Raw genomic sequence first — 17351 nt, forward strand, 5'->3', positions numbered from 1 at the left:
ATGTACCCCCTAAGTTTCTATGAAAAATCTAAATTCAGCCTCTCTTTCTATTCTCAATTCGAAATATTCTGTTCTGGATGGTAATGTTATCTAAAATTCGCATTTTTATATATTTTTCTATATGTACCCCCTAAGTTTCTATGAAAAATCTAAATTCAGCCTCTCTTTCTATTTTCAATTCGAAATATCCCGTTCTGAATAGAAATCTTATATCAAACTCACATTAAATATATTTATCTACATGTACCCCCTGAGATCCAATAAAATATCTGAATTCAGCCTCTCTTTCTATTTTCAATTCGAAATATTCCGTTCTGGATGGTAATGTTATCTAAAATTCGCATTTTTATATATTTTTCTATATGTACCCCCTAATTTTCTATGAAAAATCTAAATTCAGCCTCTTTTTCCATTCTCAATTCGAAATATTTCATTCTGAATAGAAATCTTATATCAAACTCGCATTAAATATATTTGTCTACATGTACACCCTAAGATCCTATAAATATCTGAATTCAGCCTCTCTTTCTATTCTCAATTCGAAATATCCCGTTCTGGATGGTAATGTTATCTAAAATTCGCATTTTTATACATTTTTCTCTATGAACCCCCTAAGTTTCTATGAAAAATCTAAATTCAGCCTCTTTTTCCATTCTCAATTCGAAATATTCCATCCTGAATAGAAATCTTATATCAAATTCGCAGTAAATATATTTTTCTACATGTACCCCCTGAGATCCTATAAAGATCTCAATTCAGCCTCTCTTTCCATTCTCAATTCGAAATATCCCGTTCTGGATGGTAATGTTATCTAAAATTCGCATTTTTATATATTTTTCTATATGTACCCCCTAAGTTTCTATGAAAAATCTAAATTCAGCCTCTCTTTCTATTCTCAATTCGAAATATTCCCTTCTGGATGGTAATGTTATCTAAAATTCGCATTTTTATATATTTTTCTATATGTACCCCCTAATTTTCTATGAAAAATCTAAATTCAGCCTCTTTTTCCATTCTCAATTCGAAATATTCCATTCTGAATAGAAATCTTATATCAAATTCGCAGTAAATATATTTTTCTACATGTACCCCCTGAGATCCTATAAAGATCTGAATTCAGCCTCTCTTTCCATTCTCAATTCGAAATATCCCGTTCTGGATGGTAATCTTATCTAAAATTCGCATTTTTATATATTTTTCTACATGCAACCCCTAAGTTTCTATGAAAAATCTAACATAAGCCTCTCTTTCCATTCTCAATTCGAAATAATTCATTCTGAATAGAAATCTTATATCAAACTCGCATTGAATATATTTTTCTACATGTACCCCCTGAGATCCAATAAAGTATCTGAATTCAGCCTCTCTTTCTATTCTCAATTCAAAATATCCCGTTCTGGATGGTAATGTTGTCTAAAATTCGCATTTTTATATATTTTTCTATATGTAACCCCAGAGTTTTCATGAAAATTCTGTATTTAGCCTCTTCTTCCATTCTCAATTCGAAATATCCCGTTCTGAATAGAAATCTTATATCAAACTCGCATTAAATATATTTTTCTACATGTACCCCCTGAGATCCAATAAAATATCTGAATTCAGCCTCTCTTTCTATTTTCAATTCGAAATATCCCGTTCTGAATAGAAATCTTATATCAAACTCACATTAAATATATTTATCTACATGTACCCCCTGAGATCCAATAAAATATCTGAATTCAGCCTCTCTTTCTATTTTCAATTCGAAATATTCCGTTCTGGATGGTAATGTTATCTAAAATTCGCATTTTTATATATTTTTCTATATGTACCCCCTAATTTTCTATGAAAAATCTAAATTCAGCCTCTTTTTCCATTCTCAATTCGAAATATTTCATTCTGAATAGAAATCTTATATCAAACTCGCATTAAATATATTTGTCTACATGTACACCCTAAGATCCTATAAATATCTGAATTCAGCCTCTCTTTCTATTCTCAATTCGAAATATCCCGTTCTGGATGGTAATGTTATCTAAAATTCGCATTTTTATACATTTTTCTCTATGAACCCCCTAAGTTTCTATGAAAAATCTAAATTCAGCCTCTTTTTCCATTCTCAATTCGAAATATTCCATCCTGAATAGAAATCTTATATCAAATTCGCAGTAAATATATTTTTCTACATGTACCCCCTGAGATCCTATAAAGATCTCAATTCAGCCTCTCTTTCCATTCTCAATTCGAAATATCCCGTTCTGGATGGTAATGTTATCTAAAATTCGCATTTTTATATATTTTTCTATATGTACCCCCTAAGTTTCTATGAAAAATCTAAATTCAGCCTCTCTTTCTATTCTCAATTCGAAATATTCCCTTCTGGATGGTAATGTTATCTAAAATTCGCATTTTTATATATTTTTCTATATGTACCCCCTAATTTTCTATGAAAAATCTAAATTCAGCCTCTTTTTCCATTCTCAATTCGAAATATTCCATTCTGAATAGAAATCTTATATCAAATTCGCAGTAAATATATTTTCTACATGTACCCCCTGAGATCCTATAAAGATCTGAATTCAGCCTCTCTTTCCATTCTCAATTCGAAATATCCCGTTCTGGATGGTAATCTTATCTAAAATTCGCATTTTTATATATTTTTCTACATGCAACCCCTAAGTTTCTATGAAAAATCTAACATAAGCCTCTCTTTCCATTCTCAATTCGAAATAATTCATTCTGAATAGAAATCTTATATCAAACTCGCATTAAATATATTTTTCTACATGTACCCCCTGAGATCCTATAAATATCTGAATTCAGCCTCTCTTTCTATTCTCAATTCGAAATATCCCGTTCTGGATGGTAATGTTATCTAAAATTCGCATTTTTATATATTTTTCTACATGTACCCCCTAAGTTTCTATGAAAAATCTAACATAAGCCTCTCTTTCCATTCTCAATTCGAAATAATTCATTCTGAATAGAAATCTTATATCAAACTCGCATTAAATATATTTTTCTACATGTACCCCCTGAGATCCTATAAATATCTGAATTCAGCCTCTCTTTCTATTCTCAATTCGAAATATCCCGTTCTGGATGGTAATGTTATCTAAAATTCGCATTTTTATATATTTTTCTACATGCAACCCCTAAGTTTCTATGAAAAATCTAACATAAGCCTCTCTTTCCATTCTCAATTCGAAATAATTCATTCTGAATAGAAATCTTATATCAAACTCGCATTAAATATATTTTTCTACATGTACCCCCTGAGATCCTATAAATATCTGAATTCAGCCTCTCTTTCTATTCTCAATTCGAAATATCCCGTTCTGGATGGTAATGTTATCTAAAATTCGCATTTTTATATATTTTTCTACATGTACCCCCTAAGTTTCTATGAAAAATCTAACATAAGCCTCTCTTTCCATTCTCAATTCGAAATAATTCATTCTGAATAGAAATCTTATATCAAACTCGCATTAAATATATTTTTCTACATGTACCCCCTGAGATCCTATAAATATCTGAATTCAGCCTCTCTTTCTATTCTCAATTCGAAATATCCCGTTCTGGATGGTAATGTTATCTAAAATTCGCATTTTTATATATTTTTCTACATGCAACCCCTAAGTTTCTATGAAAAATCTAACATAAGCCTCTCTTTCCATTCTCAATTCGAAATAATTCATTCTGAATAGAAATCTTATATCAAACTCGCATTAAATATATTTTTCTACATGTACCCCCTGAGATCCTATAAATATCTGAATTCAGCCTCTCTTTCCATTCTCAATTCGAAATATCCCGTTCTGGATGGTAATGTTATCTAAAATTCGCATTTTTATATATTTTTCTACATGTACCCCCTAAGTTTCTATGAAAAATCTAAATTCAGCCTCTCTTTCTATTCTCGATTCGAAATATTCCATTCTGAATAGAATTCTTATATCAAACTCGCATTAAATATATTTGTCTACACGTACACCCTAAGATCCTATAAATATCTGAATTCAGCCTCTCTTTCTATTCTCAATTCGAAATATCCCGTTCTGGGTGGTAATGTTATCTAAAATTCGCATTTTTATACATTTTGCTCTATGAACCCCCTAAGTTTCTATGAAAAATCTAAATTCAGCCTCTTTTTCCATTCTCAATTCGAAATATTTCATTCTGAATAGAAATCTTATATCAAAATCGCATTAAATATATTTTTCTAAATGTACCCCATGAGATCCTATAAATATCTAAATTCAGCCTCTCTTTCTATTCTCAATTCGAAATATCCCGTTCTGGGTGGTAATGTTATCTAAAATTCGCATTTTTATACATTTTGCTCTATGAACCCCTTAAGTTTCTATGAAAAATCTAAATTCAGCCTCTTTTTCCATTCTCAATTCGAAATATTTTATTCTGAATAGAAATCTTATATCAAAATCGCATTAAATATATTTTTCTAAATGTACCCCATGAGATCCTATAAATATCTAAATTCAGCCTCTTTTTCCATTCTCAATTCGAAATATCCCGTTCTGGATGGTAATGTTATCTAAAATTCGCATTTTTATATATTTTTCTATATGTACCCCCTAAGTTTCTATGAAAAATCTAAATTCAGCCTCTTTTTCCATTCTCAATTCGAAATATTCCATTCTGAATAGAAATCTTATATCAAACTCGCATTAAATATATTTTTCTAAATGTACCCCATGAGATCCTATAAATATCTTAATTCAGCCTCTCTTTCTATTCTCAATTCGAAATATCCCGTTCTGGATGGTAATGTTATCTAAAATTCGCATTTTTATATATTTTTCTATATGTACCCCCTAAGTTTCTATGAAAAATCTAAATTCAGCCTCTTTTTCCATTCTCAATTCGAAATATTCCATTCTGAATAGAAATCTTATATCAAACTCGCATTAAATATATTTTTCTAAATGTACCCCATGAGATCCTATAAATATCTTAATTCAGCCTCTCTTTCTATTCTCAATTCGAAATATCCCGTTCTGGATGGTAATGTTATCTAAAATTCGCATTTTTATATATTTTTCTCTATGTACCCCCTAAGTTTCTATGAAAAATTTAAATTCAGCCTCTTTTTCCATTCTCAATTCGAAATATTCCATTCTGAATAGAAATCTTATATCAAACTCGCATTAAATAAATTTGTATACATGTACACCCTAAGATCCTATAAATATCTGAATTCAGCCTCTCTTTCTATTCTCAATTCGAAATATCCCGTTCTGGATGGTAATGTTATCTAAAATTCGCATTTTTATATATTTTTCTATATGTACCCCCTAAGTTTCTATGAAAAATCTAAATTCAGCCTCTTTTTCCATTCTCAATTCGAAATATTCCATTCTGAATAGAAATCTTATATCAAACTCGCATTAAATATATTTGTCTACATGTACACCCTAAGATCCTATAAATATCTGAATTCAGCCTCTCTTTCTATTATCAATTCGAAATATCCCGTTCTGGATGGTAGTGTTATCTAAAATTCGCATTTTTATATATTTTTCTCTATGTACCCCCTAAGTTTCTATGAAAAATCTAAATTCAGCCTCTTTTTCCATTCTCAATTCGAAATATTCCATTCTGAATAGAAATCTTATATCAAACTCGCATTAAATATATTTGTCTACATGTACACCCTAAGATCCTATAAATATCTGAATTCAGCCTCTCTTTCTATTCTCAATTCGAAATATCCCGTTCTGGATGGTAATGTTATCTAAAATTCGCATTTTTATATATTTTTCTATATGTACCCCCTAAGTTTCTATGAAAAATCTGAATTCAGCCTCTTTTTCCATTCTCAATTCGAAATATCCCGTTCTGGATGGTAATGTTATCTAAAATTTGCATTTTTATATATTTTTCTATATGTACCCCCTAATTTTCTATGAAAAATCTAAATTCAGCCTCTTTTTCCATTCTCAATTCGAAATATTTCATTCTGAATAGAAATCTTATATCAAACTCGCATTAAATATATTTTTCTAAATGTACCCCATGAGATCCTATAAATATCTTAATTCAGCCTCTCTTTCTATTCTCCATTCGAAATATCCCGTTCTGGATGGTAATGTTATCTAAAATTCGCATTTTTATATATTTTTCTCTATGTACCCCCTAAGTTTCTATGAAAAATTTAAATTCAGCCTCCTTTTCCATTCTCAATTCGAAATATTTCATTCTGAATAGAAATCTTATATCAAAATCGCATTAAATATATTTTTCTAAATGTACCCCATGAGATCCTATAAATATCTTAATTCAGCCTCTCTTTCTATTCTCAATTCGAAATATCCCGTTCTGGATGGTAATGTTATCTAAAATTCGCATTTTTATATATTTTTCTCTATGTACCCCCTAAGTTTCTATGAAAAATCTAAATTCAGCCTCTTTTTCCATTCTCAATTCGAAATATTCCATTCTGAATAGAAATCTTATATCAAACTCGCATTAAATATATTTTTCTAAATGTACCCCATGAGATCCTATAAATATCTTAATTCAGCCTCTCTTTCTATTCTCAATTCGAAATATCCCGTTCTGGATGGTAATGTTATCTAAAATTCGCATTTTTATATATTTTTCTCTATGTACCCCCTAAGTTTCTATGAAAAATTTAAATTCAGCCTCTTTTTCCATTCTCAATTCGAAATATTCCATTCTGAATAGAAATCTTATATCAAACTCGCATTAAATAAATTTGTATACATGTACACCCTAAGATCCTATAAATATCTGAATTCAGCCTCTCTTTCTAATATCAATTCGAAATATCCCGTTCTGGATGGTAATGTTATCTAAAATTCGCATTTTTATACATTTTTCTTTATGAACCCCCTAAGTTTCTATGAAAAATCTAAATTCAGCCTCTTTTTCCATTCTCAATTCGATTTATTCCATTCTGAATAGAAATCTTATATCAAACTCGCATTAAATATATTTGTATACATGTACACCCTAAGATCCTATAAATATCTGAATTCAGCCTCTCTTTCTATTATCAATTCGAAATATCCCGTTCTGGATGGTAGTGTTATCTAAAATTCGCATTTTTATATATTTTTCTCTATGTACCCCCTAAGTTTCTATGAAAAATCTAAATTCAGCCTCTTTTTCCATTCTCAATTCGAAATATTCCATTCTGAATAGAAATCTTATATCAAACTCGCATTAAATATAATTGTCTACATGTACACCCTAAGATCCTATAAATATCTGAATTCAGCCTCTCTTTCTATTCTCAATTCGAAATATCCCGTTCTGGATGGTAATGTTATCTAAAATTCGCATTTTTATATATTTTTCTATATGTACCCCCTAATTTTCTATGAAAAATCTGAATTCAGCCTCTTTTTCCATTCTCAATTCGAAATATCCCGTTCTGGATGGTAATGTTATCTAAAATTCGCATTTTTATATATTTTTCTATATGTACCCCTTAATTTTCTATGAAAAATCTAAATTCAGCCTCTTTTTCCATTCTCAATTCGAAATATTTCATTCTGAATAGAAATCTTATATCAAACTCGCATTAAATATATTTGTCTACATGTACACCCTAAGATCCTATAAATATCTGAATTCAGCCTCTCTTTCTATTCTCAATTCGAAATATCCCGTTCTGGATGGTAATGTTATCTAAAATTCGCATTTTTATATATTTTTCTATATGTACCCCCTAATTTTCTATGAAAAATCTGAATTCAGCCTCTTTTTCCATTCTCAATTCGAAATATCCCGTTCTGAATAGAAATCTTATATCAAACTCGCATTGAATATATTTTTCTACATGTAACCCCTGAGATCCAATAAAATATCTGAATTCAGCCTCTCTTTCTATTCTCAATTCGAAATATCCCGTTCTGGATGGTAATGTTATCTAAAATTCGCATTTTTATATATTTTTCTATATGTAGCCCCTAATTTTCTATGAAAAATCTAAATTCAGCCTCTTTGTCCATTCTCAATTCGAAATATTTCATTCTGAATAGAAATCTTATATCAAACTCGCATTAAATATATTTGTCTACATGTACACCCTAAGATCCTATAAATATCTGAATTCAGCCTCTCTTTCTATTCTCAATTCGAAATATTTCATTCTGAATAGAAATCTTATATCAAACTCACATTAAATATATTTTTCTAAATGTACCCCATGAGATCCTATAAATATCTGAATTCAGCCTCTCTTTCTATTCTCAATTCGAAATATCCCGTTCTGGATGGTAATGTTATCTAAAATTCGCATTTTTATATATTTTTCTATATGTACCCCCTAGGTTTCTATGAAAAATCTAAATTCAGCCTCTTTTTCCATTCTCAATTCGAAATATTCCATCCTGAATAGAAATCTTATATCAAACTCGCATTAAATATATTTGTCTACATGTACACCCTAAGATCCTATAAATATCTGAATTCAGCCTCTCTTTCTATTCTCAATTCGAAATATCCCGTTCTGGATGGTAATGTTATCTAAAATTCGCATTTTTATATATTTTTCTATATGTACCCCCTAATTTTCTATGAAAAATCTGAATTCAGCCTCTTTTTCCATTCTCAATTCGAAATATTTCATTCTGAATAGAAATCTTATATCAAACTCGCATTAAATATATTTGTCTACATGTACACCCTAAGATCCTATAAATATCTGAATTCAGCCTCTCTTTCTATTCTCAATTCGAAATATCCCGTTCTGGATGGTAATGTTATCTAAAATTCGCATTTTTATACATTTTTCTTTATGAACCCCCTAAGTTTCTATGAAAAATCTAAATTCAGCCTCTTTTTCCATTCTCAATTCGATTTATTCCATTCTGAATAGAAATCTTATATCAAACTCGCATTAAATATATTTGTATACATGTACACCCTAAGATCCTATAAATATCTGAATTCAGCCTCTCTTTCTATTATCAATTCGAAATATCCCGTTCTGGATGGTAGTGTTATCTAAAATTCGCATTTTTATATATTTTTCTCTATGTACCCCCTAAGTTTCTATGAAAAATCTAAATTCAGCCTCTTTTTCCATTCTCAATTCGAAATATTCCATTCTGAATAGAAATCTTATATCAAACTCGCATTAAATATAATTGTCTACATGTACACCCTAAGATCCTATAAATATCTGAATTCAGCCTCTCTTTCTATTCTCAATTCGAAATATCCCGTTCTGGATGGTAATGTTATCTAAAATTCGCATTTTTATATATTTTTCTATATGTACCCCCTAATTTTCTATGAAAAATCTGAATTCAGCCTCTTTTTCCATTCTCAATTCCAAATATCCCGTTCTGGATGGTAATGTTATCTAAAATTCGCATTTTTATATATTTTTCTATATGTACCCCTTAATTTTCTATGAAAAATCTAAATTCAGCCTCTTTTTCCATTCTCAATTCGAAATATTTCATTCTGAATAGAAATCTTATATCAAACTCGCATTAAATATATTTGTCTACATGTACACCCTAAGATCCTATAAATATCTGAATTCAGCCTCTCTTTCTATTCTCAATTCGAAATATCCCGTTCTGGATGGTAATGTTATCTAAAATTCGCATTTTTATATATTTTTCTATATGTACCCCCTAATTTTCTATGAAAAATCTGAATTCAGCCTCTTTTTCCATTCTCAATTCGAAATATCCCGTTCTGAATAGAAATCTTATATCAAACTCGCATTGAATATATTTTTCTACATGTACCCCCTGAGATCCAATAAAATATCTGAATTCAGCCTCTCTTTCTATTCTCAATTCGAAATATCCCGTTCTGGATGGTAATGTTATCTAAAATTCGCATTTTTATATATTTTTCTATATGTACCCCCTAATTTTCTATGAAAAATCTAAATTCAGCCTCTTTGTCCATTCTCAATTCGAAATATTTCATTCTGAATAGAAATCTTATATCAAACTCGCATTAAATATATTTGTCTACATGTACACCCTAAGATCCTATAAATATCTGAATTCAGCCTCTCTTTCTATTCTCAATTCGAAATATTTCATTCTGAATAGAAATCTTATATCAAACTCACATTAAATATATTTTTCTAAATGTACCCCATGAGATCCTATAAATATCTGAATTCAGCCTCTCTTTCTATTCTCAATTCGAAATATCCCGTTCTGGATGGTAATGTTATCTAAAATTCGCATTTTTATATATTTTTCTATATGTACCCCCTAGGTTTCTATGAAAAATCTAAATTCAGCCTCTTTTTCCATTCTCAATTCGAAATATTCCATCCTGAATAGAAATCTTATATCAAACTCGCATTAAATATATTTGTCTACATGTACACCCTAAGATCCTATAAATATCTGAATTCAGCCTCTCTTTCTATTCTCAATTCGAAATATCCCGTTCTGGATGGTAATGTTATCTAAAATTCGCATTTTTATATATTTTTCTATATGTACCCCCTAATTTTCTATGAAAAATCTGAATTCAGCCTCTTTTTCCATTCTCAATTCGAAATATCCCGTTCTGAATAGAAATCTTATATCAAACTCGCATTGAATATATTTTTCTACATGTACCCCCTGAGATCCAATAAAATATCTGAATTCAGCCTCTCTTTCTATTCTCAATTCGAAATAAACCGTTCTGGATGGTAATGTTATCTAAAATTCGCATTTTTATATATTTTTCTATATGTACCCCCTAAGTTTCTATGAAAAATCTAAATTCAGCCTCTCTTTCTATTCTCAATTCGAAATATCCCGTTCTGGATGGTAATATTATCTAAAATTCGCATTTTTATATATTTTTCTATATGTACCCCCTAAGTTTCTATGAAAAATCTAAATTCAGCCTCTTTTTCCATTCTCAATTCGAAATATCCCGTTCTGGATGGTAATGTTATCTAAAATTCGCATTTTTATATATTTTTCTATATGTACCCCCTAATTTTCTATGAAAAATCTAAATTCAGCCTCTTTTTCCATTCTCAATTCGAAATATTTCATTCTGAATAGAAATCTTATATCAAACTCGCATTAAATATATTTGTCTACATGTACACCCTAAGATCCTATAAATATCTGAATTCAGCCTCTCTTTCTATTCTCAATTCGAAATAAACCGTTCTGGATGGTAATGTTATCTAAAATTCGCATTTTTATATATTTTTCTATATGTACCCCCTAAGTTTCTATGAAAAATCTAAATTCAGCCTTTTTTTCCATTCTCAATTCGAAATATCCCGTTCTGAATAGAAATCTTATATCAAACTCGCATTGAATATATTTGTCTACATGTACACCCTAAGATCCTATAAATATCTGAATTCAGCCTCTCTTTCTATTCTCAATTCGAAATATCCAGTTCTGGATGGTAATGTTATCTAAAATTCGCATTTTTATACATTTTTCTCTATGAACCCCCTAGGTTTCTATGAAAAATCTAAATTCAGCCTCTTTTTCCATTCTCAATTCGAAATATTCCATTCTGAATAGAAATCTTATATCAAACTCGCATTAAAAAAAAATTTTTCTACATGTACACTGTTGTAGTTTTAGAAAAGATGCTTTATTTTAAGGTGTTAATCAAAATGCGTGAGTGAACACCATTTCTATAACGTAACATACTTTTTCAAAAGCATTGTTCTATGGGTTGTTTTTGTACGGTTTGGATGTTGAAAGTTTAATATTGGAAAACAGTTTTATTTTTAAACTGTTCTTATATGTCTGTTGAGGCGAAAAACACAACAGATTTTTGGCTACGAGAATTGTGGAACACGATTTACTAATCAGTCCTAGGATTTGGCAACGATTATCGCATAGTACTACTCCTTTTACAAGGTTGTTTTGCAGTGAGGGTTCAACGAGCGTTTGAGATGGCGGCGCAAGATTTAGTTCTGCTCCTTCAACAGCAAATTGAACAACAAAGAATAATGATGGAGAGACAGGATCAATGTCACCAGGAACAACTTCAGGCTATTTTAGCTATGGCCAGGAAATCTGAGGAAAAGGAACCGATTAAAACGTTTACAGGTGGTATACAAAGTTTTCCTGCTTTCGATTCAGCAACAGAATTGTGGACGGATTACTGGGCGCGTTTTAATACTTTTACCGAGGCAAACTCGATACCAGAGGAGAAGAAGGCTTATGTTTTCCTAACGAATCAGACTCCAGTTACATACAAATTGCTCTCGAATCTTGCCAGTCAACAAACGCCACCAAAAGATGTTAACGAGCTTAGTGTGGAGAATATAGCAGAGTTTATGATGGATCAATTTCATCCGAAGCGTTTCATTGTTCGCGAGCGATTCAAATTTTGGAGTAAAATGGATAGAAAGCCAGGAGAGACAGTAAATGAATTAGTCGGTAGGATTCGCCAAGATGCTGTTACCTGTGACTTTACATCAATCACGGATTCTTTGGACGAGGCAATGAGAACCAGGTTTATTTGCTCTATCAACAATGAAGCGGTTTTAAAGGCCCTTTTTAAAGTTAAAGATGACGATCTTACTTTTGCTAGAGCTATAGAAATGGCAATTGAAATTGAAGACGCAGCTAAAGTTGCCAAGGAAACGGTTCACGGGCAAGTTTCAAGACAAGAAGTCAACAAGATTCAACCGAAAAAGAGAGGGAAGTATACCTCGTCTGAACCTAAATCCTCTTTTATTGAATGTATTAGGTGTGGCAGGGTTGGTCATAACCCAAAAGATTGTAGATCTAAGAACACTACATGACATTATTGTAATAAGATTGGGCATATAGAGGCTGCCTGTTTGAAGAAAAAGAAAGAAAGTGCCAAGCTTACGGGAGAAAGAAATAAATTAAGAAAGATTTTTTCGATCTCGCAAACAAACACGGTCAACAAAGTTAAAGTTCCTGAGCTTCAGTTACCAATCAAGCTAGAAGGCCAGCATATGGTTGATTTTGAAGTTGATACCGGTGCTGGAGATAATTTTCTTGGCAAAACTGCATGGAATGAGCTAGGTGAACCCATCCTTCAAGCATCAAGTCAGCAGTTTGAATCAGCAAGTCAACACAAGCTACCAGTTCTTGGTACTGTTATGTTAAAAGCGGAAACCGAAAATTACAATCAACAGTCACTGGGATTTAATGTAACCGAATTACCTGACCTTAACCTGCTTGGACGGAGTGCCATTGCGGAGCTTGGAATATCAGTTGACACACTCATCGAACAGAACAGTGGTGCGCATGCACAGTGTCATGCTGTATTTGAAGATTTGAAACTTGACCGGAAATTACAAGCTGAATGTCGCAAGCTATGTGAAGAATTTCCAGATCTATTCAAGCCGGAGCTTGGGAGACTGAAAGATTTTGAACTGGAAGTGAAATTCAAACCTGATGCGAAACTAAATTTTTGCAAAGCAAGAGCAGTTCCTTTTGCGCTTCAGGAAGATTTAGCTCAAGCATACGAGGCGGGAATCAGGCGTGGTGTTTGCAGGGCCGGTTCCATGGGGGGGGGGTGTGGGGGGGTGTGACACCCCCCCAAGAATTGAGTTTGGCGATTTACTCGGTAAAGTTCGATTTTTGGTCGGTAAAATTATGTTACGAAGTTTTATATTAAATGCTGTGTAGTGCATCACTGCGCAAAAAGCAATTAAATATGCATAACATTTTGAATAGCTAGTTTTCTTCATTATTGCCCTGTGCCTACAAAGACCATGTGATATTTGCTGGTGTGGTCTCATTCGGTGAGAACCTGAGAAACCATTTGTGTTTCCTGCTTACTCTATTGTTCCCTATTGTTCGAATTCCACTGATCGATTTATTCAATAAAACTAAACATAGTGACTGACGCCACCTGTGAAGAAGGCGCGAAACCCGCGAAGCAACATTCTCTGGTAATCCTTTATCTGAATGAAGCTGAGCTGACGAACAAAAGTAGAATTGAAAAAAATAGTAACAGTAATAAGTATTACGCTACTTGAAAGGGAAACGGCAGCTTTTCAGGTAACTCAAAAACTTGCTTCAAATAATGATCTTTCTGTTTTTTGAATTTTATTTTCTGAAGACATATCCATATAATCATTTGTTTTGAATTTTGTAATTCTCGCGTAAGCCTGTGACAAAAATTCTAGGCCTGTTTGAAAAGCAAGATTTTCCAAGATTTGACAAGGCCTGAGTTTGAGCTTTTGAGAATTTTTTCAAGTGGGTCTCTTCATCTGAAGTAAAACTGAGAACAATTATTTTTACCAGGCTATGTTTCACTGCTATGAAAAGAAGACAAGTAAAAATAAGATGCAAGGCAAAAGGGTGTAATTCCCAGTTCAACAGTGACTATCGCCTCCAACACAATAGAGAGAAACATGAAGGCAAAAATGTGCTATATGAAACCGCAGGTGCAGTTAAAAACCCTTTCGTAGCAGCTAAACGCAAGAAAGATAATCCAATTGAAGAAAAAGATTCATCTTCTTCATCTTCATCTGAGAAGATATTGGATGACAAAACCGAAGAGATTGGGTTAGCGAATTCTGCAAAAGAAGAATCAGTATCTAATATTAGTTATGTTGTCGGTGAGAATGTGGTTGATGAGGAGAGCGAGAGTGAGGCTGAAAACTCCGAAAACGATGACACCGATGATGAAAATGATGATTATTGGATTAGCTGTGCGGGAAAGCTCAAGCATCTGCTATCCACTTTGGAGCAAAGAGGTAATTTGACGTTAAACATTCTAACACAACCATGTACCCCAAATATCGAAGAGTTTGCGATATCTGCAAAAGAGTTTGCCAACGAGATTAAAACCCAGTGTAATGATTTAGAAAAATCTGCTGAACGACTTAAAGTCAAAATTGACAGGCAAAAAGGATCTGTACAACCTGGAGAAGCAGCAGCACTAATAGAACACGACCCTGGAAAAAGAAAAAAAGATTTGTCGGATAGCCAACGCCGTTTTGTGATAAACCTAGGTCCCTACCAGCCTCGCTTGACAGTTTATCCAAGTAATGCATTCATTGAATCTGGTAAACAAAATAAGTTTTCAAGCACCTGGTTCAAAGATTTTCCACATCTTGAATATAGCGTTCAAAATGACGCAGCATTTTGCTATGTTTGTTCCTTATTTCCAAACGGCGCTGGAAGACCCTCTTCAGATGCTTCATGGACTATTAATGGCGTTAGACAGTGGCACAAAATGAAGAGTGTTGGAAAAGGAAAGAAGGGCAAGCTGATACAGCATTTCACCAGGCAAAGTCACAGAGAAGCATTACGAGATTTTGCAAGATTCACTAACCCACATCAGAACGTTGATGCACTTTTGGATTTGTCTCGTCGTCATGAAATGATTAAAGAAACTGACGACGCAATGTTTAACACCAAAATTATGTTAATATTATGTGATGCTGCTCGCACCATGGCTATGCAGGACCTTGCATTTCGTGGAAATACTGACGAATCCAGCAACTTTCATGAGATTGTGAAGTTAATCAGTCGACATTGCGGCATTTTGAAATACTGGCAGAACCAAACAAGGATGCGACCATACCATGTTACCTATATGAGCAAAGACACCCAAAATGAGTTGATAAAGTTGCTAGGTGACGCAGTGAGGCATCGTATGGTGAAGGAGCTAGAGGAAGTCTCAGCGTTCTCAGTAATGGCTGATACTACCCCGGACACAAGCAATAAAGATCAGATGGCAATTGTTGTAAGATACGTCGTCAATGCCAAGCCGGTTGAGCGTTTACTGTGTCTGAGGATTCTCAAAGACAAGTCCGGAGAAGGCCATGCTGCAGAAATTTTGAAAGCTCTCAATGAGTGTAGTGTGGACCCACAAAAACTCGTCTTTCAATCGTACGATTTTGCGTCATGTATGTCTGGAAAGTATAAAGGATGCCAACGAGTGCTAAGTGATAAAATTCAAGAAGATTTTCCACACAAAAAGGAAATCCTTTACATCCCATGCCAGGCTCACAGGCTGAGTACATATGTAGAACGAAGCTCCAAAGCAAGCAGTCTTGTATCATCGATGTTTGACATATTACAGTCATTGTACACATTCTTTTCTAGTAGCACCAAGCGATCTGAAGCACTTGAAAAAGCACAAGTTGAAATAGAAGGGGCCTTGAAAATGCGAAATCTTTCGCAAACTCGTTGGATTGCTAGATCTGAATCTATTGACAGTGTCTGGATCTCTTTGACAGTAATCGTCTCGCTGCTCGAGCAGATAATGGATAGACAACTTGACTGTGACAAAAACACACAGGATCAAGCCAAAGCAATTTTGAAGAAAATGAAAACATTTGATTTTGTTTTCAGCTTGGCTACTATGAGATTCATAATGCGGCGCTGTAAGGTTCTGGTTGTGCAACTTCAGGAAGAGGGTTTGAATTTACTCGACGCACTTGAGCTAGTGTCATCGACAACTAGGGCGTTAGAAAAGATTCGAAATGAAGATGACGTGCAAAAGCAGATTGAAGCTGCCACACAAATTGCAATGCACATGGGAATAAATCCAGAAGAGGAGTTTCAGCACCGCCACAGAAGAAGATTGATTCCAAGAAGAATTGATCAAAACCGAGACAACGAGGAGGCATTCTCCTTCCAGACGTTTTATTCGAAAGAGATTTATTCTGTACTTGATCAGATAATTACAGATTGTAAAGAAAACTGGGGTAGCATTTTGAAGAAAATAAAGCCGTTCACTGTTTTGTTGCCTCCTTGGGATAACTTAAGGGAAGAACAAGCAGAGGATCTGGAGCATTTGTTGTCGGGGAAAGTTTCAAGTGGCAGTCTTATTGCAGAGCTTACTGTTTTGAGAGAGGACTTCCAAGAGAAAAAGTTGGTGAAGAGCATGACAGTCCGTGAAATTGCAAAGTTCGTATATAGTCGAAGGCACATTTATCCGGCAAGCAACACAGCATATACATTCCTTCAAACAGCACCAATTACTGTGGCTTCAAATGAAAGATCTTTTAGCAAACTAAAGTTGGTGAAGACTAAGCTGCCGAGCACAATGCTCCAGGACCGCCTGGAATCTCTGATGCTGATATCATGCGAGAAGGATTTCTCTGAAAATGTCAACTTGGAAGATGTTGTCAAGAACTGGATACACTTAAAAAACAGAAGAGTTCGATTTGACACTACTTAAAGTTAATTTATTCATATATTGCGCTATAAGAATTGAAAAAGAGGCTGGGTCAAAAGCTCCTAATTAAATGACTCGCAAAAATCTGAGGGTTATTTTTTGACCCACCATTGACTCTGTATTTTTATTAGAACGTGCTGTATTTGGTTGAAACGCTTTTTTCAGATTGAAGTTAAAATTAAAGTTCTTTCGTTAAAGTTAAATTTCTTAAATTAAAGTTAGTGTAAGTCATTTAGTTGTTAGTTCTGATC

The 17351-nt window shown here is 33.0% G+C and overlaps 2 protein-coding genes across 2 annotated transcripts; both read left to right on the top strand.

Moving 5' to 3' along the window:
• Nucleotides 1–11872: 11872 nt before the first annotated feature.
• Nucleotides 11873–14136, top strand: LOC148959726 (uncharacterized). Its single transcript, XM_089110355.1, has 3 exons — nucleotides 11873–12685; nucleotides 12776–13447; nucleotides 14074–14136. The coding sequence occupies exons 1-3, from the start codon at nucleotides 11873–11875 to the stop codon at nucleotides 14134–14136; spliced, it is 1548 nt and encodes a 515-aa protein (XP_088966481.1).
• On the top strand, nucleotides 13241–17103 carry LOC135683475 (zinc finger MYM-type protein 1-like). The gene has a single exon (XM_065198735.2). The coding sequence runs from the start codon at nucleotides 14227–14229 to the stop codon at nucleotides 17101–17103; it is 2877 nt and encodes a 958-aa protein (XP_065054807.2). The 5' UTR covers nucleotides 13241–14226.
• The last annotated feature ends 248 nt before the right edge of the window (nucleotides 17104–17351 follow it).

Source organism: Rhopilema esculentum, chromosome 9 (genome assembly GCF_057945365.1).
Source record: "Rhopilema esculentum isolate cy_ngs chromosome 9, ASM5794536v1, whole genome shotgun sequence".
NCBI lineage: Eukaryota > Metazoa > Cnidaria > Scyphozoa > Rhizostomeae > Rhizostomatidae > Rhopilema > Rhopilema esculentum.

Excerpts from the sequence above, each read along its gene's own strand:
- LOC148959726 (XM_089110355.1), top strand. The coding sequence starts at position 11,873 with ATGGCGGCGCAAGATTTAGTTCTGCTCCTTCAACAGCAAATTGAACAA. Across the intron at positions 12,686-12,775 it reads AATGTATTAGGTGTGGCAGG|AAAAAGAAAGAAAGTGCCAA; the intron begins GTTGGTCATAAC and ends GCCTGTTTGAAG. Across the intron at positions 13,448-14,073 it reads AGGCGGGAATCAGGCGTGGT|CCTGTGACAAAAATTCTAGG; the intron begins GTTTGCAGGGCC and ends TTCTCGCGTAAG.
- LOC135683475 (XM_065198735.2), top strand. The coding sequence starts at position 14,227 with ATGAAAAGAAGACAAGTAAAAATAAGATGCAAGGCAAAAGGGTGTAAT.